At 51.9% G+C, this 23,380-nt stretch overlaps 3 protein-coding genes across 9 annotated transcripts; 1 reads left to right on the top strand and 2 right to left on the bottom strand.

The window, feature by feature from the left end:
• Window positions 1-323: 323 nt before the first annotated feature.
• On the bottom strand, window positions 324-5,481 carry PIGX (phosphatidylinositol glycan anchor biosynthesis class X). The gene is made up of 6 exons (XM_023933456.2): window positions 5,385-5,481; window positions 4,701-4,764; window positions 4,153-4,285; window positions 3,184-3,397; window positions 1,881-1,981; window positions 324-893 (listed from the first exon to the last, which is right to left on the bottom strand). Exons 1-6 carry the CDS (start codon window positions 5,449-5,451, stop codon window positions 750-752), a joined length of 723 nt encoding a protein of 240 aa, XP_023789224.2. The 5' UTR covers window positions 5,452-5,481; the 3' UTR covers window positions 324-749.
• CEP19 (centrosomal protein 19) lies at window positions 5,429-8,091 on the top strand. Its single transcript, XM_023933457.2, has 3 exons — window positions 5,429-5,716; window positions 6,976-7,149; window positions 7,416-8,091. Exons 1-3 carry the CDS (start codon window positions 5,629-5,631, stop codon window positions 7,775-7,777), a joined length of 624 nt encoding a protein of 207 aa, XP_023789225.2. The 5' UTR covers window positions 5,429-5,628; the 3' UTR covers window positions 7,778-8,091.
• A 2,837-nt stretch (window positions 8,092-10,928) lies between these two features.
• NRROS (negative regulator of reactive oxygen species) lies at window positions 10,929-19,509 on the bottom strand. Of its 7 annotated transcripts, XM_086843209.1 has the most exons (6): window positions 17,320-17,385; window positions 16,969-17,144; window positions 16,106-16,205; window positions 14,605-14,703; window positions 14,045-14,168; window positions 10,929-13,811 (listed from the first exon to the last, which is right to left on the bottom strand). In XM_086843209.1, exons 5-6 carry the CDS (start codon window positions 14,150-14,152, stop codon window positions 11,853-11,855), a joined length of 2,067 nt encoding a protein of 688 aa, XP_086699335.1. In that variant the 5' UTR covers window positions 14,153-14,168; window positions 14,605-14,703; window positions 16,106-16,205; window positions 16,969-17,144; window positions 17,320-17,385; the 3' UTR covers window positions 10,929-11,852. The 7 variants fall into 7 exon arrangements, with proteins under 7 accessions (XP_086699335.1, XP_086699333.1, XP_086699332.1 ...); XM_086843207.1 differs by lacking the exon at window positions 16,106-16,205 and having other exon boundaries at window positions 17,370-17,589; XM_086843206.1 differs by lacking the exon at window positions 16,106-16,205 and having other exon boundaries at window positions 17,320-17,490.
• Between the last annotated feature and the right edge of the window lie 3,871 nt (window positions 19,510-23,380).

The raw sequence follows: 23,380 nt of genomic DNA, 5'->3' as shown, positions 1-23,380 counted from the left end.
TATTGGGAAAGGTTCCTCTTGGAAAGGGCTGTTGAGCCCTGGCACAGCTGCCCAGGGCAGTGGTGGAGCCCCCATCCCTGGAGGGATTTAACAGATGAGGATGTGGCACTTGGGGACAAGGCTTGGGAGTGGCTTTGGCAGCACTGGGGAAATGCTTGGACTCAATGATCTCAGAGGGCTTTTCTAATCTTAATGACTCTGTGATTCCAATCTGGCCAAGAGCAGCCAATCCTTCACAGTTATTAGGATGGGAGAGATTACTAACATGTCCCAGGTAGGCACAGAATGCACAAATTCATACAAAACCCATCTGCACAACAAGCTTAAAATTCAGAAAATTTAATGACTCATTATTAATGTTTTTCATACCTTTAATAACCAATCCCTGAGTCAAGAAATACAAACAGGTCTGCAAGAGGCAGCACTGTGTTGCAAACAAGCCAGGAGGAGGGAATAGGAGGCCCAAATCCTCTCCTGACTGTTGCCTCATTGCACACAGCAGTGCTTTCAGCTTTTTGATGCTTTTTCCTCCTCTCCATCTGCTTTGGATATTGACAACACCCTCAAAATGTCTTCTGGGCTGTGGAAAGCATTTGTAAGCATTATGAGCCAAAGGAACTATAATACATTGTGGGACCCTCACGCCCCCTAAGACATAAATAACAGTGGAGTAGGACCCATTCAGGAATTCAGTGCAATATCCAGTTAGGTTTGCTTGATGGAGGTCAGACATTCCATATTTCCTCAGGTCACTGTGAGAAGTGTCCATACTTGCAGGCAGCAGCTAGGATGAGGCCAGAGCAGAGCCCCATGGTGAGCAGGGTCAGGGCACACACCAGGGAACTGTGCTCCCTGAGCCCCACAGGAACTCTCAGCATCAATTCCTCATATGCCTACAAAGAAAAATAAATGTGTAACACGCATTTGACCAGCTGGTTCTTTTTGATTGCAACTGAGAGGATTAGGAACCAGACCTTGATTTAATTGGCCCTTGGCTAAAGCTTCTTCTGAGAGTCAGTATCAGAACCAGGATGGGACAGCCCCTTTAATTCACAGCCACAGCTGCACTGCACAGCTCAGGAAATGGATCTGTATCCCTGTATCTCTGCTCCTACTCCAGCCACGGAGGGTACACTGAATGCAGGGAGAGCAGCTCCCAAAGTGAGCTCAGGTCACTAAGGAGACAGATTTCTCCAAAGTGAACAACTCTTTGGTTTTTCATGGATACAGGAAGCTGCAAAATGTTTATGGACAATAGTGACAGATGTCCCAGCAGTCTGCAGGTATCTTAAATATAGGAAGGCACGTGTTACAACAACAGATTATTTTATTATATAAATTAGTCTATTTTCTGAATCTCTACACTAGTGTGTACACTTCTGAACATCAAGGACAGCTGTTGGCCACACTGAAGATCCAACTTTCCTTGTTTTTGAACACAGTAAGAAACTTCACCTCCTAAACACTCACCCAAACAGGTAACAACCAAGTAAATAGAAGTGGCCTTTTTTTAGGATGCTACTCCTTAAATCTTTGCAGTTTTACCGTTACTTTAGTTAGATCATCATCTTCCACCTTGCTACTCCTCTGAAGCACCAATGTTGTAAAGATTTTTCTTAATTTGACCAGTGCCAATTATACCCTAGGATTCCAAGTAAACTAGTAAGGGGGAAAAAAAGGTCAGGAGAGCAGAGAGTCACTGTAAACACAGTAGAAGGGCAATATGACCCCCACTATTAGCCAGTCAGAAAGGAAGAAAGGAGCCTAACAAAGGGGGACCCACACAGCTAGTCTTTCAATGATTAATTCCTGTGCTTTAAAAGGTGTTAATCACAGAAAAAAGTCAGCAGTTGTTAAAAAGAACCAGAGGAAGAACTCACAGGTCTGTGTTTTGCGCTGTGCCACTGACAGGGACTGGAGGTGTCAGATGGGCAGGGAGTGTCCACTTCAGCAGGTTCCCAGCACTCTGCAGTCAGGTGACCTAGGGAAGGCATTCCTGCATCACCAGGAGCCAGGCAGGATAAGCAATCTGGCCTCCAAGTTTTTTTTCCAAATATGGGATCTTTTCCCTCACAACAGCTCGATAGAAACTATTCCCTGGGAGCCAAGTGGTGAAACACCTCTGCATGGTCAAAGTGATGCTGGGCAGTCCTTGCTGTGAACTCTACAACTCTTCCCTTCCAGATACAGCAGGTATCCAAGAAAGAATCTCACCTGTGTGGTATCTTGGCCTTTCTGTTCTTAACAAGGCAGAGAATTCCTGGTTAGTGTGCAGACTCCTCAACTTTAGCCATGCAGTTAGACTTTCCCCAAAAATAAGTAAGTCCCCAAAATAAATAAGGCTGTTTCTCTTGGCCTCCTGTCAGCACATAAAAGATCTCCCTTTAAAGATACTTTAAATCCTTTCCCATTAATCATTAATAATGAATGTTTTCCTCTCATAACTAGTAAACATGGCAGAAACCTAGGAAGACTTAACACCCCTTTGTTAAGTGAGAGGGTACTCCTGCCTGTCCCTATGCTTATCCCAGAAAATCATTGCTCAAATGATGCACAAGTAAAGAAAAAGGAGCTGAAAATCATTAGTGTGCTTGTCTTGGCAGGAATGATTTTGTGAAGGGGCACAAAATTTGGAACAAAAATACAGGATTTCATTGTTCACATAACTTGAAATATTAATTGTAGTGGATATCAGGTTCTTGTTTCATCAGAGTTTGAGACTCCAACCATTCCAAGCTAAAGGCAGTTTCCTACATTCCCCCTTTACATAAAGGGAATGCAGCAAGAGAGTGCTAGATTACTTTGATTATTCTAAATGGGTGACAATGGCTATTAAATACTGCCTCCAGAGCTCCAGCTGCCAAGGGAGAAGCGGTCAGAGCAGGGGACCTTTGGCAAACCAGGGCCTGCTGGGATTGTGACAACCATGGACCATGACAACTGCCATATCTTCCAGCTGGAAGAGCCCAAGCAGCACAGGGGTACAATGGCAGCAGCACAACACAGATCAGACTCTGACAACCTCCTGCCTTTGGCCAGGCAGCACCACTCAGGGAGGAACACAATGAGGTCTTCATCAGGGCATGCTTTCTGTTTACGTTCATGCAACAACCAAGATTTCCATCTCAAGCACAACCAGATTCCAAGCTCAGGATTGCCCCAGAGCATCAATGAGAATCTCACTGTGGCAGCAGCAGAGCAGCACCTCTGGGCTCTCCAGAACAGCCAAGGCTTCCCGTGTCCCCTCGGCCGGCCGGTGGTAGCGCGCGTGCACGGGCACGGCAGCGCGGAAACAGCGGGAACAGCGCGAGTCTGGCTCCAGGAACAGCAGCAGGAGAAGATCCCTGGCCAAGTACTCGGGAGCCTCCACATCAATGACATCAGGAAATAACACTGCCTGCAAGCAGGGAGATATGGCTGTGGTTGTGATGGAAATCAAAAACCATTTCCCTCATTCCGACACTGAGCTCGATTTTATGGTCAAGATGATTAAATTGGGAATTCCAGCCTTCCAAAATACCTTTTCAAGACTGAGTGGCTCCTATGTGTGAAAAGTTCAGTGTCACTATGGCTACAGCTAAACTCGTGAGGTGTCAGCTCAAGGATGCGTGTCAGCAAGGCCAGACCTTCACCTCAGGCATGCCAAGGGCAGGAGCTGCCCACAGCCATGTTTTAGACAAGCTAAGACCTAAGCAGATTAAAGCCAGAGCCTTTGCACATCTTTATAATGTGAAGCAAAATGTGAAGCAAAGACTGGAAAGCAGCACAAAAAGCTAGGGTGAAAACGAAGCTGGGAAGCTGCTGAGTCCAAACACATAGCATGTGACTTAGAGTTCACCAGCACCTCTTTGGGGGTTTCCCTTCCACCTTCTGAACCCAAACCTTTTAAAGCTGCTCACCTGGGGCTAAGAGAGGAGCAGCATCTCCCTGGTACATCACCTGTGTGTGAGAGTATCAGCAGCACAGGGCCAGGGATTGCTGAGCGAGCTGAGTTACAAGGAGACACCAGAAAGATTATATTGTTTGGCACTTCCTTCCAGGAATTAATCACCTTGCTTCAACAAGCCAGAAAATGACCAGACATTACTGAGTCTGGTCTCCCTGAGTCCTTACCTGACTCACTGCCAGATCTCCTGGCGTTGGGGCCATTACCTTTGTTTGATTGTGCTGCTGCAGCGTTGCCAGCTCATAGGGATCCACGTAGATTCCCGGCGGCAGACGCATTTGCGCTGCTACTGCACATCCTCCTGCATCCTCCCCGAGCTCTACCTTCACCAGCAGGTCCCTTCAAATGGCAACAGGAGCAAAAAATTTACATCCCCACTTAAAAGTCGGCACAAGACCCCCGAGAGATGTTTCTCAGATGAGATGAGAGGCAGCTCTCACACTGTGTGCACGCAATTCCGATCACTCTTCGATATCCAGCCCTCTTCAGCTCAACTCCACAGCCACGGCCAAAACCAAAATTTGTTAATGTCTCAGAACCACCAATACCTTCCACTAAAGTTTTAGAAAGGGGCCTCCCATCTTCCCTCCACTACAGCTTGTTAATCCCTTGATCCTGTTAATACATTCCTGACATATGCCCAGGGATCATGGCCCAGGGACTTGATACAAACGCACATGAAAAGAAGAGAAGCTCCTTCCAACAGAAAATCCCGTGGCACGTTATGCTGATGGAGAGCAGGGTGAGGACTCACCTGTGAAAGCCCTCTTTCAGTAGCTCCTGTGTGACAGTGGTGTCCCGACAGGCTGCCTGCACATCTACGGTGACACAAAGCCAACAGTGTAACAGCACAGTAATCACAGGGGCTGCCAGCTTCAACAAGTGCAGTTTTATAACTCATGAACGTCTCAACTGCAAACCCTCTCCCAAAAGAAGGGAAGCAATATTTGACTCTGATCAAAAAGCAGAAGAGGTTGCCGAGCCATACTTCCCAAATCCAGAGTCATAGGGTGGTTTGGGTTGGAAGAGACCTTAAAGCCCATCTTTTTCCAGCCCTCTGCTTCGGGCAGGGACGCCTTCCCCAAGACCAGGGTGCTCCAGGTCTGTCCTTGAACACTTCCAGCCCCAGCTGCTCTGGGTAACTGTGCTAGAACCTCACCACCCTCACAGGGAAAAATTCCGTCCCGGTAACCCATCTAACCCTGCCCTCTGGCAGTGTACAGCCATTCCCCCTTGTCTCCTCACTCCATCCCTTGTGCAAAATCCCTGTCCAGCCCTCTCGGAGCCCCTTTAGTCACTGGGAGGGGTTCTAAGGTCTCCTTGTCTTCTCCAGGCGGAACACCCCCAGCTCTCCGGAGCCTCTCTCTCAGCCTGTCTCCGGAGTAGAGGGGCCGGGCCCTGCCATCCCTTCCCGGCGCGGTTCCCCGCGGGCACTCACGGAGGGCGCAGAGCAGCGCGCCCAGCCCGGCCCCGACCCGCATCGGCCCCCGCCGCCCGCCCGCCATGGCGGCTCGCTCCGCACGGCCCCGCGCGGGCTGTCCTCAGCGCCGCCTGACCGCGCGGGGCCCGCCCGCCCCTTGCTCCGATGCGCCATGTCCGACAGGCATTGGTGAGGCCAGCCCTTAGGGGACCTTCTGCGGAGGGGGCCTTTGCCACTGGGGCTCGGCGGCGCCGGCGGAACCATGGCAACCGCCCAGGGAGGTGGGACCGGGCCGGGGGAGGAGCTGGAGCAGGAGGAAGAAGAAGAAGAGGCTTTCTGCGCTGCCCGAGGTGAGGCCGAGAGTGTAAGGGAGACAGGGAGCTCCTGGAGCGGGGCCAGCAGAGATGCTGAAGGGCCTGGAGCGTCTCTGTGCCCAGGAAAGGCTGAGGGAGCTGGGGCTGCTCAGCCTCGAGAGGAGCCCCAGCTGAGAGGGGCCCTCAGCCCTGGGTGTCCCTGTGAGCAGGGAGGGCTCCGAGCAGGGACCAGGAGGAAAGGGCAGGAACTGACCCCAGCAAGTTCCACCTGGACACGAGGAAGAACTTTCTGGGTAGTGCCTGAGCCCTGGACAGATCCCAGAGAGGGTGTGGAGTCCCCCTCACCGGAGATATTCCAGAGCTGTCTGGACACACTGTGTGCTATGTACTCAAGGACTGCTGGAGCACGGAGGTGGCACCCAGTGACCGCTGTGGTCCCTTCCAGGCTGGCCCATTCTGGGAGAGGCAAGAGGGACCAAGCCGGCCCTGTCCTGCTGCCCTTCGTGCTCAGAGTTCGGGCCTCGGCCGTGCCCCCCTCGCGGCAGAAAAGCGGCTCTGAAGGGCACCGGGCACGGCCCTAAACCCCAGCCAGCTGTGCTGCCGAAGCGCTGGAAGCCGCCGGTCACTCCGGCAGCGAGGGCTCAGCCCGGGTTACCAGGAGATCCAAACGCTCTTTCCCACAGATCCAAAGAGCTGCTCACGTTTGTGTTTCTCATCTTCATAGAATCCCAGAATGGTCTGGGTTGGATGGACCTTAAAGCTTCTCTCGTTTCACTCTCTGCCACGGGCAGGGACACCTTTCACTACATCATGTTCCTCCAAATCGCATCCAGCCTGGCACTGGAAATTGTCACTATTAAAAACATTACTGCATGTTTGATTTTCCTATGTGATTTTTTACAAAGGAGGCAGTGTTTCCAGTTCTGCCTCAAAGTAGCTTTTCAACATTAATGTGATTTTTCTTGGTGTGGAGAAATACATTGATTTTGGGGGGGCAAAATGTTACTTTGCCTTATTGCAGTCTGTAGGGCAGTTGGAGATCACATTTGACATATTTCCACTCGTTTAACACCAAGGTAAAAGTTACACCTGCACTCAGTGCTGTCCACAGAGTTGGGAAACAGGATCTGCAGCAGATTTGGATATTTAATTTCATAATTCATTTCCCTGGGCTTTAAGGTCCCTTCTGACCCAAACCACTCTGTGATTCTGTGATTTTGCTGAACTCTACTCCTGACAAAAAGACCAGCACTGAGAGACTCTCCCACTTGATTTCCTTTTTCCCTGTTTTCCAGGGAGCATTGCTGAGGGCTCTGATGGAGCCACAGCTGGTGCCACGATGACCTTCAGCGCACAGAAGTGCGGGATCTGCTTCCAGCCCCCATCCATCATCCTCATCTACAGAGACCACGGCCAGGACAAGACTCGCCAGCGCATCATGCCCATCAGGAATTTCTCCAGGTTCTCAGGTGAGGTGCTTTCATTTCTGTCTGGCTCCCTCCAGATGTTTGGAGAGGAACCCATTGGTAGCAGCATTGTTGGTAACCACTGCAAACCTTGTAGCAGCGTGCAGGGAGGGGCTGTGCTGGGGTAAGGTCTCTCCAAGGAGCCCAAAGCTACATCTCAGCCTGAGCAATGGAGGGTTTGGAAAGACCCCTGGGGAGGGTTTGGAAGATGATGTGCGTGTGGGAAGAGGTTTGTTGCAGCTGCAGGTGACTGTGTTGGCTCTCCCCAGACTGCAGCAGGGCTGCTGAGCAGCTGAAGAACAACCCTCGGCACAAGGCCTACCTGGAAGGGGTCTCGCTGCGTCAGCTCCAGAAGCTCTACAGTTTGCTGAGAGGTCATTTGGAAGGACACAGCCTGGCTGAGAGCTTGGAAAAGTTTCGTCAGGAAGAGACCATTGACCCAGAGGAGGATATGAACAAATTGGATGATAAGGAACTGGCCAAAAGGAAGAGCATCATGGATGAGCTCTTCGAAAAGAACAGGAAGAAGAAAGATGACCCTGACTTTGTTTACAACGTTGAGGTGGAGTTCCCACAGGATGAGCAGCTGGAGTCCTGTACTTGGGACATGGAGTCAGATGAAGAAATCTGATTCCAGACAAAGATGGGCAGGGTAGAGACAAATCTCAGTAGGCCAGCAAGAGAGAACAGTGTCTTCATATGTGTTTTGTCCCTTGTTGGCTCAGGAGAACCTGAGGTGCCACAGCAATCCCAGGGTTAAGTGAGCTTTGTTTAAGAAGCCAGACTTGATTAAATGGAAACTGGGTAGCTGGGATTGTTGGCTGGTTTTAGTCTTTTCCTACATAAAATAATTTTAAATGATTTAATCTTTCAATTTTTTACATTTCAGTGAGTTTTGGCTGAAAATGAAGCATTAAATATTCATGTCCTGAGGACACTGTTAAAGCTGTATTGTACAAATAGTGTGATTATTATTGCCTACTGGGAAGTTAAATATGTATCAGTCATTCTGGATAAATCAACTTTGCATTGAGAATATTGCTGTCACATTTCCCTAGCAATGCTTAAATCTCCAGTTTTAGCTAACACAAAAGTATGTCCTTACATGTAAGAGAAGGAATATCTTGAAAATTAATTAGTCGTGAAAGTACTTTTGAAAACACATTGATTTCAAACTGCTGCAATGGGGTGGTTTGGACCCTTACACTCCTGGATGATGCTTCCTCATAAGTGCTCGCATGCTGGGAGAATGTGCATAAAGTACCTGAAAAACCATAGTGGTAGAAGGTCAAAGGCTGGGGGTGGTTCTAGAGTAAGACAAACTCATCCCACCAAAGGTTTTAATCCAGCTGTCTACCTTGGCTGGTCTCCACTAGATCAGTCCTGCTCTCGTGTAAGAACTGGAGTACTAAGATTAGGATTCTTTGGGAAATTTTACAACTCCAAAAGCTTCCTGAACCCTGTGAGCTGTGGGTGAGATGGGTTTTCATCCCAAATTGAGGGGCCTCAACAAACTGCTGCCTGACGTAACTAAGAGGAGTCACTAGAGGAGCAGCTGGAAGAGCTCTCCTCCTACACCCCAAAATGAGAGTTGCTGCTGTGAAAAACATGGAGCAAGTGTCAGTTACACCACAGTGCTTTGCCCTCACTAGAGAGGATGAGGGAGCTCACGCTTGGCCAAGAGGGTCTTCAGTCAGGAGAGAAATGAAAGCTGAGGCCTCACTTGCCAAGATTAAAAAATATGTAAGGACTGACTCAGCTCTCCCAGGACCAGAAAGGGCGTGCAGGAGTCTGGCACAGGTCTCACCTCAACAATTGCAATGTAACAACACAGAAAGATCTCCCACTTGGGAGGGAGAGAGCACCTGGGAACCTCTCCTCCACTCACAGCCTGCCCCCAGCTTTATCCTGGCCAGGCTCAGAAGACATGGCCTGTGCCCAGCCCTGGTCATAGTCTCTTCTCCAATGAGGGCTACGTGAGGCCAAATGAATGCCTGGGTCATGAGGTTCCTGCTGGCTTGTTCTTCCAGCCCACCCCAGACCTTCAGCATGCAGCTGTACTGGTCTTCCCAGTTTGGGATCCTCTGTGAACTTGACAGGAAGGCATTTTACAGCCAGCTTTAGATAATGTGTATAGACATGAAATGGGACAGATCCCAAAACAGTCCCCTCAGCAGCCTCCTGGTAGAGCACATCCTAATAACCACAGCCCTCTGCACTTCACTCCCACTGCTCCTGACCTGCCTGGCTGCCCTCCCATCCAGACTGTGACATCTGCACTTCTATGAAGAATGTTGTGGGACAAAGCCTTGCCGAGGCAGACAGAATCCACCACTCTCCCCTTGCCTTCAGATCCATCCATTTTATCCCGAGAGGAAAGCAGGTTGGGCAGGCATAACAGCCTCGGCAGTCCGTGCTGACTTCTTCCAGCCACGCTCTTGTTCTAGAACTGTGCTCCAAAGAACATTCATTCCATGGTTTTCCCAGCAGGAAACTGCCCTGTTCTCTCTGGGATTACCTTTTGGCCATTACTGAAGCTGGGTGGGACCCTTGGGCTCTCCAGTGACCAAGGACCTTCCCTGATCACCATGACGGTGAGAGCAGCTTTGTAAGGACATCCCATTCATACCAGAGCTCCAGGTGAGCCACAGCTTTCCAGGCACTGTGATGAGGGAATGTTGAGTATCCTCATCAGCTCCATACAATTAAGAACACCCCCTTTTTATCCATGCCCTGGGCAGTGCGAGGTGCCCAGGTTCCTCCCTATGTGTTCTCCCATGGCTGCACCACACATCCCACACTGGATGGAGCAGCAGCATTGGCTGTGGAGATGGGGAAGGACACCCATCCCTCTCTGAACCCAGCCCCAGGGAGAGGGGAGCTCACAGGGGCAGCCGCTCACCCTGCCAGCGAGGAGACACCGGAACACAGCTGGGGGATGGCACAGGGATGTATTTATAGGTCACTGCTGTCCCCCAGGGTGCAGCTTACGGGCAAAAGAAGGATTGAAAGAGGCTGAGGGATTCCCCAGTAGGGGCCTGCTTTGGTTCTGGCTTTTTCAGTCTAAAATTGGGGCAGAAAGCTGTCATTTCTGAGCCAGATCTGACAGCTGGGTTTCCAGAGCCTTTACTGCACTCAGCCCCAGTGGAGCTGCTGGGTTGTCTAGCAGGGTCCCACTCATCCATTTTTCCAGCCTTGCACGGTCACCAGCCACACCAGTCTCCCCCCGTGACCCTAGTCCCACACCTGTGCCTGGGAGGGGCTTGTCCTGCAGCCAGCTTTGGCTCCCCCTGCCTGCACCATCCCTGGCAGTCTCCCAGGAAAACCTCCCAGGAAAATCCTCCCAGCTTCAGGCCAGCCTCAGGTATCTCCCTCCAGCACCTCTCAGGACAACTCCACTGGGCTTGAGCCCCCTGGCACACCCCACATCACTGAGCCCACCCACACCTGGGCAAGGACAAGTCCCCTGAATTCCCACTCCAACACTGCTGCACGCTCCCCTGTACCCCATTCCCATTAAACATGTTTCACTAGAAAAATCCCAACAGTGCCCAGGAATAAAGCCACTCCAGTTCTCAGAAAGGCTTTTGGGTTATCACAAACCACCATCACTTCTCCTTTCCCCTCAGTGATGCCCGCGGAACAGAGCAGAACTTCCCCAGGTAGTGCTTGCTGCTCTGGGAGAGCCAGGGTGTGCTGTGAGGAGCTGGGTGAAGGAAACCCCCGGGCACTGCTGGAGCGACCGCCCGCAGGAGCAGGGCTTGCACAACAAGGAGGAAGGATTTCTCTTCATTTCCTTTGTATATTTAATCCAGCAGTCACTGGAGAAATATAAATCCATGATAAAACATCGCTGAGGGATATAATTTACCCTCCTGCTTTTCAATCGGTATTTCCCATTAGTAACTTGGGCTGTTTTTAATGGACTTTTCTAACCCAGTCTGTGACTTAGTGAAGAAACAACACCCCAAAACGTGTCTTTCAGCCCTACCCAGCGCCTGTCTTTATCAGCACGTGCATATGGTGCGTGATCAGGGCTGCCTGCATGTTTGGCAGTGCCAGCAAGAGCAGTGTGGAAAGCTGTAGCTACAGAGACCCTTCTCCGCAGCGCCCAGGTGATATTTCTTCCAGCCTGGAACACTTTGTGGAGGCTGGTTGCAGATCTGGAGGACATTTTGAATTGGCTACAGGTGGGAATAAATAAAAGGAACTGCTGGAAGGAGTGAGGGAGGGGGAAAGCAGTGCTGGAGAAAACTGTCACAGAATCCCAGAATGGTCTGGGTTGGAAGGGACCTTAAAAACCCATCTGGTTACAGCAATAGCCATGGGCAGGGACACCTTCCTCTAGATCAGACCACTTCTAGCTCACTCCAACCTGGCCCTGAGCACTTCCACAGATGGGGCATCCACAGATTTTCTGGGCAACCTGTCCTTTCAGCCAATGAATGTTTGATGTCGTGTCCACTCAGCTCTCACCAACACCAGCTGAAGGTTTCTGCTGAAGACATGTTCCTTGTGGATTCCCAGCGCTACATCACCAAACATGGCCCACATCCTTTGGGTACCATTAGGGCAGGAATGGCAGCTCTCCCTGCACCTCCTGTCCTGCATCCATCAGGTTTCCATCCTGACCACCTCGGAGGGGTTATCACCTGTACTCCTGAGCACCTGCTGTTACTGGCTATTCCTGAGCCCTTCCTCAGCCATTAGTAAGGGCTGGACACCCCACACCGGGTTTTCACCATTTTCAGCAGCTTCTCCTTGAGCATGAGGAAGATGACAACAAAGGCCACCAGGAGCGTCAGGCAGGTGGGCAGAGCCAGCACCAGGTAGAGCAGCACCAGGTCGGCCGTCTGCCATCGGCAGCTCTGCAGGACGGGCTCGGGCAGCGCGCCGGGGCTCAGCGCGTGGGAGCCGTGGCTGCAGGTCACCTCCTGCCCGTCGGGGACACGCAGCCCCTCCACCTGCTGCAGGGCGTCCCACCAGCCCAGCATGCAGCAGTTGTAGGGGTTTCGGCTGACGTAGAGCTCCCGCAGGCTCCTCCCCAGCGGTACCTGTGCCAAGTCCGGCGGCAGCGCCGGGAGGCAGTTGTCCCGCAGGTCCAGGCTGCGCAGCCTCAGGGTACCCAGTGAGCTGGGGAACACAGCCAAGGAATTCCCGGAAAGGTCCAAGCGCACGAGGCTGTTCAGGGCAGAGAAGTCCACAGTGGTGGAAGAGAGGCTGGTGTTCCTCAGAGACAGCACCTGCAGTGTCAGGACAAGGTCCTGCAGCCACCCCAGGTCCCCCGACAGCACCTGGTGGTTGTCAGAGAGGTCCAGATGCATCAGCGATGTCCCCTGGAAGGGGTGGCTGCTCAGCCCCTGCAGACCACAGCCAGCCAAGGAGAGATGGGTTAAGGTCTCCACACCCCTGATGTCCACGCAGGGGAGACTCTCGGCCTCACCTGGCTGGGGACAGAGGTCAACCCGGTTGTGGCTGAGGTCCAGAGTAGTGATCTTTTTGGTGTGGGTGAAAATCCCGGGAGGAAGGGCCTGCAGCCTGTTGGTGCTGAGGTTGAAGAGCTGCAAGTTGGGTAGGATGTCCCCAGCGCCCACCTTCATCCCCAGCTCCACCAGCTGATTCTGGCTGAGGTCCAGGTCTGTCAGCATGGCCAAGGGGTCCTCCTCCGACAGGTGAAATGCCTCCAGGCAGTTCTGGTTGAGCTTTAGGTGAGTCAAGGAGGGCATCTGGGCCAGGAAATCATCTGGCAGGCCCCAGACCTGGTTCTGGCTCATGTCCAGGAGGTGCAGGGAGGAGAGGTTGCTGTGGCAGAGCTCGTCCCAGAGCCTGACCGTCGTGATGTTGGTGGAGTTGCCATCAATGATCAGGAACTGCACAGTGACGTTGGCCAGGGAGGTGCCGTTGGGGAGACGCTGATAGAAGCTCATCCTGTTGTCCTGCAGCAGCAAGGAGTGCAGCTTGCTCTGCTGGGGCAGCACAGGGAAAAACAGGAGGTGGTTGTGGGACAGGTCCAGCACCTCCAGCTCAAAGAGGTCGTCACTTTGCAGGGTCATAAACCACTCAATGACATTGTTGCTGACATTGAGCACCCTGAGCTGGGTCAGGCCAAACCCCACCAGACACGGGAGGTAGTTGTAAGCTATGTTGAGCCTCTGCAGCCTCTGCAGCCCTTCAAAAGCATTGTCAATCTCAAAGATGTAGTTTTTCTCCAGGTTCAGCTCCAGAAGCTGTGTCAGGTTTGTGAAGATGGATGAGTCCAACCTCATGATGACATTCCTGGCCACAGACAGGGACTCCAAGGAAGAGAGGTTTGAGACTAAAATTGATACCATGTCCTCCCTGAGCTGGTTTCCAGCCAGATCCAGTGTCCTCAAGGCCGGCAGAGCAGAAAGAGCAGCAGCTGTCAGCGAGTAGTTGGTGAAGAGCAGGTTGTCTGTCAAGGAGAGCACCTCCAGGCCTTGGCTGCTGAGGAAGGCACCAGGCTCAATAAGCTCCAGCCGGTTCCTGGTCAAGCTGAGATGCCAGAGCTGGGGATACAGGAGCAGAGAGGCATTTCCCAGGACCTGGATAGTGTTGTCATCAAGAAACAGCTCCTCAGTATCGCCTCGAAGGTTTTCTGGGATGGAACTCAGCCATCTCCCAGTGCAGTCCATGATGCTCTGCACCTGAAGGAAGAGGAGAATATTTAACACAACCGTGGGAGGCAGGAGATGAAAAGGAAGAAGTCTGGGGAGCAGAGTAAGGGGGGAGGAGGTGGCTCTTTGGTTGTAGCCTTGGCACGCCAGTCCACTCCAAGCCAGTAGTTTGGATGGAAAAGTCTGGAGATGCTGAGTTACCTGGGCTTTGCCAGACAGGACCAAGCACTCAGAGGGGTGAGGGTTCACAAGAGAGGACTTACAAGCTCACAGCCCCCAGGAGATGTTGCCCGGGCTGCGTCCATCCCGCTTCCCCATCCCACTGCCAGGAGGAGCAGAAGCAGAGAGAGACCAGGGAGCAGGGCCTCCATCTCAGTGGTGGCACTCCTGTGGAGAGGGAGGCAGAGGTGAGGAGGTCAGAAGCTGCAAACTGTTCACCCCAAAAGGCTCAGGTGGGCCACCATGAGCTGTCCATGGAAAAAGGGGCCCCGAGCCCACCCACCCCAGCAGAAGCCCTCATGGGGCTCCCCCAGTTTGAGCCTGGAAGGCAGGGAAAGAGCAGGGATGGGGGTGGCAGCTCAGTCCTGCACGGGGCAGCACAAGGGGAAAAGGCGCCGTTGGTGCTGCACAGCTGGTTGTGAAGGCCATTGAGCTGCATCCTTCCAGCAGGGTGTCCCCCCCTTCAGGGTTCATGTGCCCCTTCTTGGCACCAAACACTCCCCCAGGGGACAGCAACCCATCCCCACCATCCCCCAAGGCCATCCCTGCTGGGGCCCTTCCAGGGAAGCAGAGGCTCTCCAGCAGGAGCTGCCCCATTACTGACCTGGTGGGACCGGAGCTGACGGCATTTGCATCTGGGGAAATGCTGAACCTCAGGCAAATGAGCAGCAGTGTTTGGCACACGGCACTTTCACAGCTGCCGCTGCATGAAGGAGAAACAGGGTTATTTTGGGCAGCCCAGGTAGCCAGAGCCTCACAGCACAGAGCAAGCAGGGCATGTCCTGAACTGTCTCCTTCCTTGGGACAGCCAAAGTGTGGAGCTGGGGTCTTATCAAAGGAGGATTTATTACTCTGGGGGAGATGGAGACATAGTCCTCTTTCCCCAGGCTGCTACTGACACACGGCACCTTTTGCCCTCTCAAGTCCTCAGAGTCCAGCAGCAACTCATACCCAGGCACAGTGGCAGGAGAGGGACCTTGGTCCTTGCTGCACCCAAAAGAAACCAGTTTTGGCTCTGGCTCCTGATCCCCTCTGCAGAATCTCCCACTTTCCTTCACCCAGCTCAGCCTTTCTTCACTTCTTCCAACATCAGAAACACCTCTATCCTCGCAGTGCTCCCTGGAGCTGCTGGGATAGCACCTGCCCAGCCAGGAGAGGAGGCAGCAGCCCCAGCAGGAAACCCTTGCCCGCAGCCCTACACCAGAGCCCACATCCAAGAGCTCTGGGAGCTCCCAGGGTGCTCCCCACACTTCACACCAGCCCCAGCACGGGCCCACACAGCCACAGCTCTTTGAGCACGGGCATTGGTGACACCACAGATGCCCAGATTGGCACAGGGAGCCCCCACGGTGTTTTCCCCCAGCACAGGTATCAGGGAGCAGTTACTCACCACGTGGAACAGCGCGTGGGCTTTGGCACGGTCCATGCTGCGGCCCCTCAGCTGTGCTCAGAGGGGTCCTGGGGTCAGGGGTAGGGGTGACCCGCAGGGTCTGTGTGCCACCCACGGGGTCCGTGTGCCACCCACCAGGGCCAGGTCCCAGCCACCCTCTCGCTGAGCACCAATATAGCCTTTGCGGAAGGAGCCAACGGAAACTGCAGTCACATGGAGGCAGCGAGCGCAGCCCAGCTCTCGCTTACTGAGCTCAGCCTGGGTCATGCACTCACACACGGCTCCCCAGCAAGGAGGAACCACAGGGCCCAGGCAGGCAGCGAGGGGTACAGAGCATGCAGCTCCCGGGGACAAGCCGTGCGTGGCGACTCCTTTACGCAGAACCCCTGCTCAGTGTTTCAGGCCACAGGGATGGTGGCTGGTGGTGTTTCCGCCCTGCACAGCCACACCACCACTCCTGCAGGATGGAGAAATGCCACCTCTGCATGGCACCTATTCCCATTGTGTCCCTCCAGACCCCTCTTGCCTCCAGTGCCCAGCCCAGGGATTCAACAGGAGCCGAGGGATGCGCGCCCCATGGAGGAAGAAGGTGCTGTTATTTCCTTTTGCATCCCAAGCCAAGGCTGGACATGTCCCAGGTGTTGAGTCCCCAGTAACTTTGGGATGCCAGTGCCTGTCCCTCACATTGTCCAAGTGGGATTCAGGATGCTCCTACCTGCCTTCTCCCAAACCTTTGGGTGTCTTGGGGCTGCTCAGGATATCAGCAAACGCAGCACCCAGGGCACAAGTCGGGACCACCCGGATACGGGGATCTCCTGAGTGAAAGTCAACAGAAATGGCTTTTCCTGCAGCTGCCAGCAAACAAAGATCCACATTTCCAAGGCAATGTGCACAGGGAGGTCCCCTTCCTCCTCACCCCCATCCACCCCTGCTCTCCATCTCCCTACCCCATGTCTTCCCCTTCCCAGGCCCCTCATGCACCCCCAAGACCCCAGCAAATCCAGCCTCTGAGGAGGAAAACTTCACCCAGATGTACCTAGCTGGGGAAGGGTTCAAAACTATGGAGAAAAGACCCAACCCTGCAGCAGGACCCTGTCTGGGATCAGCAGGTCCATGTTCCACATGCCATGTGTTCCATGGTGCCAATGGGATATTTGCAGAGTCAGGAGATGAACTGTGTCACTGCAGCACACCAAGACCCCCTCCAAGGGACATCCCAGACAGGGTCTCCCCTCCCTGCCAGACCATGTGGCCCCCAGACTCCTGAAACCAGCAAAATTGACTGGGGAGATCATTTTCTTGCCTTCCCCCTAAATTTTATTTCTTCTCTGTGAGGAGGCTGACCTCTCCCATGTCACTCACAAAAAAGCCCTGTGGTTTCATTTCCTCCATTTTCAAGGAAGTTTGACATATAAAAATCAAGAAGGAGAAGAGAGAAGCAAACAGGAGTGGCAGAAGCTCACAGAAGGGCAAAATTCCCATGGCATTGCTCAAGGGTACATGAAAGGCTGAGACCAGCTGATAACCACAAACTCCTCATCCCAAACCCTGCCACAAGCCCACACTCAAACCCCTCACCTGGTGCTTGGAGCCGCTGGAGCTGGCAGAGCTGCAAAACTTGGGCATCCTCAGCTGTGACCACACTCTGCTCTCTGGAGGCTGCTGGGAGAGCTCATGAGATTCCTTTTCGTGGTGCCAATACCAAGGTGATGTCCTGGTGGTCAAAGCAGCTGCCTCCTGCAGCCCAGCTGGAACTGGGAGAGGAAATAACCTGCTTCATCCCCTGCTTTGTGCCCAGCCCATCCCCAAAGCCAGGGCAGTGTAACCCCTCTCCCCAGCAGCAGCATGGGCTGGCACAGCTCCTGCAGGGCCCATCCAGGTCTCCCCCACCCCGCTGTCCATGGAAAGCAGCCCCACTCCAGGGCTGACCCCTCTGCTCTGCACTGGGGCATCGGCAACAGCGCTGCTGCTCTTCACACCTTCCCCACATCCTGCAGCCGGATGGTTCTCAAAAAGTCCTGAAGCTGCTGCTTGGTCACCTCCTTTTCCTTCCCTCACACCCCCACCCAGTCCTCTCAGAAAGGATTTGATGTGTGCTTTGAGAGGGGGTAATTTGTTTTTTAGTATCAGTGCAGCAAAGGGACAGGGATTGAGGTGCTGGGAGCTACTCCTCTGATCAGCTCTTCAGGAAGTTCCAATGCAGCTCAGTGGCACAGGTGGGTTAAACTAAAGGAGATTCAGCTGCTTGGAGCCATGTCCAAACATGCAGCTGCAATTCCTGCAGCTGTAGGAGAGGACTGGGAATCCCCTTACGGTTTTACACCCAGTGAGCTTCTTCCGTTCCTCCCATCTCCTCCTCCTCCAATCTTTTACCCTTAACAACCTTCAAACTGCCAAACACAACCCAAGAGCAAAGCTGTGATAAGCGGGCAGGCTCCCAGTTTCTCCTGGAATTCACCCAGCACAGGACCCTTGGGAAAGGGGAAATTGCAACAGGGAACAGCAACCCCATCACTGAACATGTGTTTTCCTGCAGGAAATGCGATTTATTCCCAAGTGGAAGCACCAGAAGGGTCACTCATGGTTCACACAGCAGCAGGTGAGTGGAGGAAAAGGGAAACGGAAATATTTCTCCATGGGCTTCCTTGACTCCCACAGGGATGGAGAACTGGTGAGAATATAAAAAATGGTTCTGCAAGGGATGATGGCTCAAAGCATCATTAATTTAATTTATTTAATCACCTGCTCTGGATAAAACAAGGAAAGCTGAGGTCTCCTGTATCTCAGGAGCTGCCAACAGTAGTAGTTGCCTATAATTTAAGAGGAACTATGAACAGAAAAAGAAATAAGAATTTGCTCCATGGGCAAAAGGGAAAAGCTAAAATAGACAGGTCGATGCCTGAAGTTCAAACGAGCTCTGGAGTTTCATCTGGCTGAATTTCCCAATGGGAATCCCCTCAGTTTAAGCCCAGGGGGTAGCTAGGGATGTGCCCCATCCCAGGATGGTGCTCTGCTGTACAGGAGCGAGGGCTCAGAGAGCCCCAGCGCTGCAGCAGGGCTGGAGCTCTGCAGGAAGCACAGCTCCCCTTAGGGCAGCTCCTGCAGGGGAAACCAAGGGACAAAAATCAAGGATTTAAAATCAGCCTCAAAACCATCTTTTCCCCCAAGCTGTGGCCAAAACACCTTCCTGCTGCTTTACCTGGGTGCAAGGAAAGGCGCATGCCAGCTCTTGCATCTGTCAGTAAAGCTGCAGGCTCTGCTTTTGCAGTGACTTGTGTGTCTGGGATCCCTCCTCTGGGATGACTCCATTACACCCCCTACCATGGGCAGGGACAGCTTCCACTAGCCCAGGTTGGTCCAAGCCCCATCCAACCTGGCCTGGAACACTTCCAGGGCCAGGGCAGTCACAGCTTCTCTGGGCACCCTGTGCCAGGGCCTCACCTCCCTTACAGCCAAGGATTTCTTCAATATATTTCCAGCTGTCAGGAATCTCCTAGCTCTTGCCAGGTTTTCAGATGGAAAGCAGGGTTCAAAGAAGACTTCTTTGAAGTCAGGATTAATTCTGGGCTGTTGTGAGCAGAGCCCTGGGCTTCCTCAGCCACCCTTGCAGCATCACACTGGCTGCCAACACCAGGGCAGATCAGGGAGGAGGGGGGAGGCAATAATCCCCCAGACTGACAACATGCAACAAGCCTATAGGGATCCAGGCAAACTGCAGCAAAAACAATTGGGAAAATTTTGTCTGTGGGCTTGGGGGACATTTGATCAAGGATTTAAACACCAATCATGAGCCTCACAGCAAGAACTTCATAGAAGATCCTACATCAGTGTTCAAAGGTGCCCATTTCCTCTCTGGGACTCAGAAGAAAAGCAGGAATATGATTCAGTGGGAAGCAAACCAATGTTCCTGAGAGCACAGGGTGGGAAGAGAGGAGCTGGTCAGTGGTTTGGCCACAGCCCCTTGCCAGAGCCCATGCTGGGGCTGAGGCTCCACTCGGTTCCCTTCCCAGAGGCAGCTCCATCGGCGGTCACTGCTCTTCCTCCTCGGCTGTAAATGAGGAGGAAGCGGCTGGAGAGGGAAAGCTGCAGAGGGGATCTCATTTCCTCCCTGCTCCCCCCGCTGTGGCCAGGCTCCATCACTGCCCGTGTTCCCAGACCAGGGTTTGAGGGCTCCTGGGATTCACCACCAAACCAAGCCAAACCATCTCCTGGGAGAGCAGGAGAGCGTCTGGATCACTTGGTCTCCAGAGCACAGCATGCAGCAGGATGTGTTGGATGCTGAAGCAGCAGAATCTCGTATTTCTGAGCAACTGGAAGCCAAGTGCATCCACTCCCTTATGATCTGAGACTGTCCAGTTGCTCTAGAGGATGGCATCTGCAGGAGAAGCCAGCACCCAAAGAAAAGGCCTTTGATTTTTTTGCCAAGAGTGGTTGTGGCTGCCCCATCCCCTGGAATTGTTCCAGGCCAGGTTGGATGGGGCTTGGAGCAACTTGGGATAGTGGGAGGTGTCCCTGCCCACGGCAGGGGGTGGGACTGGATGGGCTTTAATGTCTCTTCCAACCCAAACCATGCTGGGATTCCTCCTAGATCTCCTCAAGGGCTGGAAAGTCCCACAGCCAGGTTGCTTTCATCTAGTTTGGACTTTGGCTGGAGTTAGACCTGATGGAGCTGCCCAAGCTTTTCCCACAGGATTGCCAAATGTGTGGATAAATTGACTTTTTTTTGTACTGTACAATAAGATAAACCTCTGAAAGCAATAAACCACTCTGAGACAGGTACTCCAGCATGTTAACAAAAGTTTTTTATCATGGAATCATGGAATGGTTTGGGTGGGAAGGGACATTAAAGGCCATCTTGTTCCACCCCTGCCATAGACAGGGACACCTTCCACTGTCCCAGGCTGCTCCAAGCCCCATCCAACCTGGCCTGGAACATTTCCAGGGATGGGGCAGCCACAGCTTCTCTGGGCAACCTGTGCCAGGAGGGAAGAATTTCTTCCTAATATCAAATCTAAACCTCCTGTCTGTCGGTTTTTAGCCTAAAACTCTTAAGGCTGGTGGCTGTAAGTCACCAGAAGGAGAAGGTTTGGACAAGTCACTGCTGTGACATCATTCAGGAATGCAAATTGTGACCAAAAAAATACTCCCATCTGCAGCCTCACAAATTCCCTTTCTGCTGCCACCCTGCTTCAGAGAAGTGAGTAATTCACTCACAAACACAAAGGGAAGTGAAACTCTGTCAACTCTTTGCAGAGCTCAGTGTGTCCCACCCATCTTCCTCTGTGGCCAAAAGGGCCAACATCCCTGTGCCACAGCCTGCTCTGGCAGGCAGATCTTCTGGAAGAAAATGCATGCTACAAAGTCTTCTTTTCCCAGGTTTTCAGCCATGGGGTGCAGCATTCCTGCTTTCTAGCATGCTCCCTGAGGGACAAAGCCTGTCTGTGAGTTTCAGGGTTTGGAGTTAGAGCACACTCTTGAACTTATATCCCAAGACCATATCCCTTGGTCTAGGGTAAAACAGGAAAGCTGCCAGGATGTTTCTGTGGGTTTTAAAAACAAACTAATATGTGACACCACTGTAACACAAGTGACATCATTGCTGTATCTGAAATGCCAACCCTGCAGCCATTCCTGGGAGAGACTGAAAGCAGCTCCACCTCTCAATCTGGGACCTGAATCAGCACAGGAGTGCAGGAGGGGGGAGGTTCAGTCACACACTTGGATCAATACTGAGATCTCCCCTCCTGCTCTCCACGTTCCTGCCGGGAAGAACAGCTCACTCTGCCAGTAGAGTCACGTCCCAGAGCTGCACAGTGCTGTGGGGTGAGGTGGGCACGCAAAACCACCTGGTTTCCATCCTACACACTCCCCTGAGTCCCACTAATGTTCCAACTCTCTTCCAGTTCTGCTCATGTCAATTATTTACCCAGGAATAGATAAAACCTTATGCTGATGCTGAGAGAAAACCTTTTGGCTGCTTCCAAAGCAAGATCCCACCCTCCTGCTCTGCTCTTGCACAGGACCCTGTGGAAGGGCTCAGGTGCCCAATGTCAGATGGGATCTGGCGTGAGGAAAGCGGCCCCTGTCACCTGAGCACAGAAAAAACAAACAAAAAGCCATCAAAGAAACCCAAAAGGTGATCTGGAACTGGCAAAGGATGTACAACCTGCTCTAGTGGAAGGTATCCCTGCCTATGACAGGGGCTGGAACTGGATGAGTCCTTTCCAGACCAAACCAGTCTGGGATTCCATGAGAAATGTTTACCCCTGCAGTATCTGAATATGATAAAAAAGCATCTTGGCCAACATCCATTTCCCTACTAGCAGGTTTGTCCAGCACTTTATAAAGCCACATAGTGGAGCTGGCAGAGTTTACTCTCTTAGATTGCTATTTAGAAGTGATGAGATGTGGATAAGTTCTCCTAAGCAAGGGAAGCTGCAGATTAAAAAGGACAAACTAAATCAAAAAGTCATGAAACCACTGCAGGTAGCTCACACCACACCTGACAGTGCAGGCATAAAGGGAAAGTCCATTAAATTCCTAACTTGGTAAAATTGTAGAAGAATAAACAATACTTGTAACATACAATGAGTTCAGTTTCAAAATCCCCTTTCAATTACTCTGTTTTTGGGATTTTTTCAATTGCAATTAATTTTTTTTTAAAATAATCTTTTGCTGATACCACTATTTCCTCATCATAAATGCCTGAGGGGAAGAAAAGCAAGTCTTGGAAAAAGTGGGCCTTGAACAGCGACTCTGACATTTTGGTTGAGCCTCTCAATTCCCTTTCAATCCCTGAAAGGTGATCTTGGAGCTTTGGTTCAATTTGGTGTCACTAAAAATCATTTTCTGGAATGCAAATATTTGCTCAGCCTATTTCAAGATGCAGAGTTCAAATGAAGGAGTGAACTTCCAAAAATTCTATGTCCATCATCCACTTCTGTTGAGGGTTTTTAGTTTGGTCTGGTTTTTGAAAAGAACAGGAAGTAATTGTTAAGGGAGAAGGTTCCACATTAGAAACATTTCTTGTACTCACAGCTTGTTTGAGCACAAGTCAAGGCTCCCACAGCTTTGCCCTCTCGTGGGGAGATGGGAGAGTTCCTTTGGTAGTCACACAGCATCATCCAGCAGTAGGAAAAAAACCTGTTTAAGGGATTAATTAGGCCCAGCAGCACTGCAGGAAAAGCTTTCTGTCTTCATTCACTGCTCCATTCATTTTTTCTTTCAATCACACTCTAGCACAGGATGGGCTACTGTCCCTTACAGAGTCAAGCACTGCCACTGCCAATCCCCTGAAAACCTGATTTTTAAGTGTAGAAAGGATCTTAGTGCAATTTCAATAAATTCTGATTTCTGTCTGCAGATTTCACTGCAAGTAAGTGAAAAAAAATTCACTTACACATCTAAGAGCTATTTATAACATGTAAAAACTGAAATATTCACATGGAAAGACCATGAAGACTTAAGGAATGACTGAGGACTGCTCACCTCTCAAATACCTTAAGAAAACCAGTTTTGCATGATCCAGCTATGATCAGGCCCAGTGTTATTTTAACTCATCGCTCTTGTCACCAACCCAGTGAAAATGGAAGAGGAGAAAAAAAATAGAGGCAGCCATCTGGAAACACACCCAGTCTACTCAGGGAATTTAGAAATGTAGATCAGAGATAAGCAGGGAGAAAAGTTGGATTTCTTGCTGTCAGATTGCGAGGCAGGCAGGGAAGAGCACAGCCACAGCACCGGGGCCATCTGCTCCTGCCTGCGTTTGTCACCTGAAACGTGGCCAGGAGGGACAGGACCGAGGGGCCTTTGCCAGGGGAAGGTGCACACAGGGCTCCCAAAAATGTGCACTCACTGCAGCCTTTCAGCTGGGATAAAAGCATTTTCCAGGAGGGAGTTTCTTAGCCCATCTTGATTTATCAGTTTGTCAGCAGCACCTGAGGAGTCCCACGACCAGCGTAGGGCCCACCAAGGGCAAAAACAGCCTCTG

This window comes from Cyanistes caeruleus, chromosome 10 (genome assembly GCF_971803275.1).
Source record: "Cyanistes caeruleus chromosome 10, bCyaCae1.hap1.1, whole genome shotgun sequence".
In the NCBI taxonomy this organism is placed as follows: Eukaryota; Metazoa; Chordata; class Aves; order Passeriformes; family Paridae; genus Cyanistes; species Cyanistes caeruleus.
Note: the sequence above shows the minus strand (reverse complement) of the source record. Positions and strands in the feature narration are given on the sequence as shown.